At 37.9% G+C, this 3,266-nt stretch overlaps 1 protein-coding gene across 1 annotated transcript in view; it reads right to left on the bottom strand.

The window, feature by feature from the left end:
- Window positions 1-1,225: 1,225 nt before the first annotated feature.
- The window catches only part of PRRC2C (proline-rich coiled-coil 2C), a 69,387-nt gene continuing 67,346 nt past the window's right edge, over window positions 1,226-3,266 (bottom strand). Inside the window, exon 33 of the mRNA XM_006872646.1 lies at window positions 1,226-1,483. Coding sequence (XP_006872708.1) covers window positions 1,226-1,483 — 258 coding nt within the window. The remainder of the gene's footprint in view (window positions 1,484-3,266) is intronic.

Raw genomic sequence — 3,266 nt, 5'->3', positions numbered from 1 at the left:
GTTTTAAATTAGCTTCTCAATCATCATCTGGAAAGAAAACATCCTAGAATAACGTCATTAAAACAGCTCTGATATAACACAGTCACTATTACATATCATAAAGCAGGTACAAGATATTTTACATTCACAGAGGGATGATACAGGACGGTCCTACATCTAAAATACTAGAGGAAACAATTAAAAAGGCATTATTTGAGACTTGATTCTACTTTCCAGCAGAGGGCCCATAGGATGGTGTGACACAGCTGTGGTACAGAAATGCATTTTCTTAGATCGGATTTCCTTTCATTAGTGGCACAGTTTTAAGTACTCATGGCTCTTCATGAGCATCAGCTAAAAACCGTTTTTAAAAACACCAACATAACATTCCAAAATGAAAACAAAAAAACAAAAGCCATTGGATTCATACAAAGATGACCAAGTGGAGGCAAGCAGTACACTCATCCTAAGTATTATTTTACCAAATCTGTTGTATGAATGGTGAGAGCTCTATGGAAGAAAAGAGATGCCAAGTAGCACTTTAAAGCTTTGGGCCACAACCAAAACAAAACATCATTTTAAAAAGCAGCAGTAGCCAAACACTGCTTGTTGGAGATGTTCCTGGATGCTGACATCAATACTTAATCATCTGCTCACTCATCCAGGTAGAAGGGAGATCAGTTACCATACTTTGATTGCGTTCAACTCAATCACCATGTTACAAAACTAGCAAGCTGCCATAATAAAAAATAAGGCTCCTCTAAGCAGCACCAGTTATCATCGGTTCTTCATCACCAAGCCTACAAATGCTAAAACCACATCCAAACATAGGAAGCAACAAACCGCATTCTGATGTAGTAGCTGGGACCACTGCACTACTCAGGCTGAGCTAGTCATCTGCAGTGTTACTTTCCTCACAGTTCTGGTATTTCATCTAATCATAAGGATTTGAGTTCTTAATCATATGCACTCAGAAAATGTGTGCACAGATTTGTATATAAATGCTGACTGAAGATGCGTGGCCATCAACAGAGCGTGTTCTATAGTAAGTGCAAGCTTGCAAAGCTTCATTTTACTGGTACTGCAGCTGTGTCAGTGTAAATTGCTCCTGTGTCCCTTGTGCATCTCCAAGTTCTGGACAGGATAATGTCACAGACCATTTTACCCCTTTGGCTGCTGGCATTACCTGACTTATTCTCCCCACCCCAACCCCATCCTCTAACCCCCTGCAATAAAACCATAGCCTTTAAGATTTTGTTTCTTCGGTTTTGATTGCCTGAGGCTTGATTGGTCCAGTTCTAACAGGTTTGGTGGCAATGGTGGGTGTAGGGGGTGACTTTTCTTCCACTTTTTCCTGACAGACACCAGGAGGGTCAGTCAGTGTTTCAGGAGGTTTACTTGAATCACTGTCCACTTTCTGGGCTTTGCTTCCTATTTGTTTGCTCTGTTGCTGTTCAGAGAAGAACCGTTGCGTGGATTGAAGAACCTCTGCTCTCTGTTTTGCCTTAAAAAAGGAGAAACAACAACTGAAAATGTTGTAGCATTACCAAAGCCTGTCAATCAATCTCAGTTCAAATTCTTTTACCAATCACAAATCAAGAGTTTTCCCCATCTTGAATAGGCCCAAAGCAAAAAATACCTCATTGATCTTTTCAAGCTTTTAATGTATGGATTTCTTCCTATCTTTTAAAATATTTTATGTGACTTAAAAAAACAAACAAACAAACAAAAACATTCAAAACAACAGGACCACCTCCCACCACCTTTTCCAGGTTTGCCCTCTTATAAAATAGTAAAATAGAAATTGTTGTTGGTTTGTACTTTTTCTGGAGCAAAGCTTACTGATATAAAATTAAATTTAGGGAGCCTATTTGCAAATTTGAAAACACATATGTTAACACTTAAAACTTCTATTTATCAATATTTGGTCTACAATAAAATGAAAAGGAAGCACTTATATTGTGGCATTACCAACACCTAGGACCAAATGTCTTGTGGCTGAGTCCTCTTCCCACAGCTCTCTTCTGCAGGGGAAGAGCATCAGAAATTAGTAACTACAACTTCACTTGATCACTAAGTTCTGATAGCTCCTACCACATTCTGAGCTGGTAAAATAGATAATTTCTTAGTTTTATTGACTATGTGCCCCAAAGAACATACTTACGTCAATCTGTAAACTATACCACTGTAACATATACAATAAAAACTTAAGTTTCAATACTGCTTGTGTATAATTTAAAAAAACCTTCGTGTTTGATAGGTAATCTGTACTATCCAAAGATCTGAAGTTCTTGGCCAGACATCTGTGCCCTCCTCCACCCTATTAAGACTGTTAGGCTCTAATAAAAGCTTCAACATGGGAATACAGGAAATTCAAGTGCCGAGGAGCCAGGAGCAGAACCGGTAACCAAGGACAAATAGTTCCCGTAAATTTCTACACAAACTAGTATTTTAACAGTTAACAGTAGTTAAAAGCAAATAATGTTTAATGCGAGTTTTACTTCAGGGTTGGTAGTCTTTAAATTTGATTACTCAGGATCAGAAACACAAGGATGTCAACTCAGTAAAAAACTTTAATCAGACAACCGAATAACAGGATTATCATAAACATGTTTCTAATTCAGAGTAAAGCATTACTATGGGTATTTTCCCTATTAGAAAACCAGTAAGTTTTTCTTTGTTCTAGCCTGACCTGCAAAAGTAGTGGCAAACAGGCAATGTTACTAAGATTTCTCTGAATTGATTCCGCTGGCTGTAGAGGCAGACAGGTTAAGTGTATGAATGCTGTAAGAACTGTCCCCACACAGTCTCCTGGGCACTCTTCTGCATTAGCAACCCTCGTGTTTATCAGTGCCTTTCAACATGAAGGATCCCAAAGTGCTTTTCTGAGTTCTTCATCTACGACTGATGAATTCATGGTGGAATACAGTCGCCTCAGGTGGCAGACAAAAAAGGGTAAGAAAACATTTTAAGAAAACTGTAATGGGATGATTCATGAGGGAAGAAAAATCAAGACAGGTATCATTCCTTACCCATTCTAGAGTTTTGGCATAATAATGACTGATATGTTAAGTTTAGGGAGAAGGGTGGAGAAAAAAAGGAAAACCAAAGAAAGGAAAAAATGAAAAACTAAAATGGGGAAACCTGTAAGTCATATAACTTTGCTGTTCTTCAAAAACAAAACAAAACAAAACAACAACAACAAAAAACCGCACCTAAACTCAGATCTCCCTCAAATATTTATAGGCAACTCATTTGGCCACGGATTTTAAATCATTAACTTCTTT

The sequence above is a fragment of the Chrysochloris asiatica genome, unplaced genomic scaffold (assembly GCF_000296735.1).
Source record: "Chrysochloris asiatica unplaced genomic scaffold, ChrAsi1.0 scaffold00207, whole genome shotgun sequence".
NCBI lineage: Eukaryota > Metazoa > Chordata > Mammalia > Afrosoricida > Chrysochloridae > Chrysochloris > Chrysochloris asiatica.
This window is presented reverse-complemented; position numbering and strand designations above follow the sequence as displayed.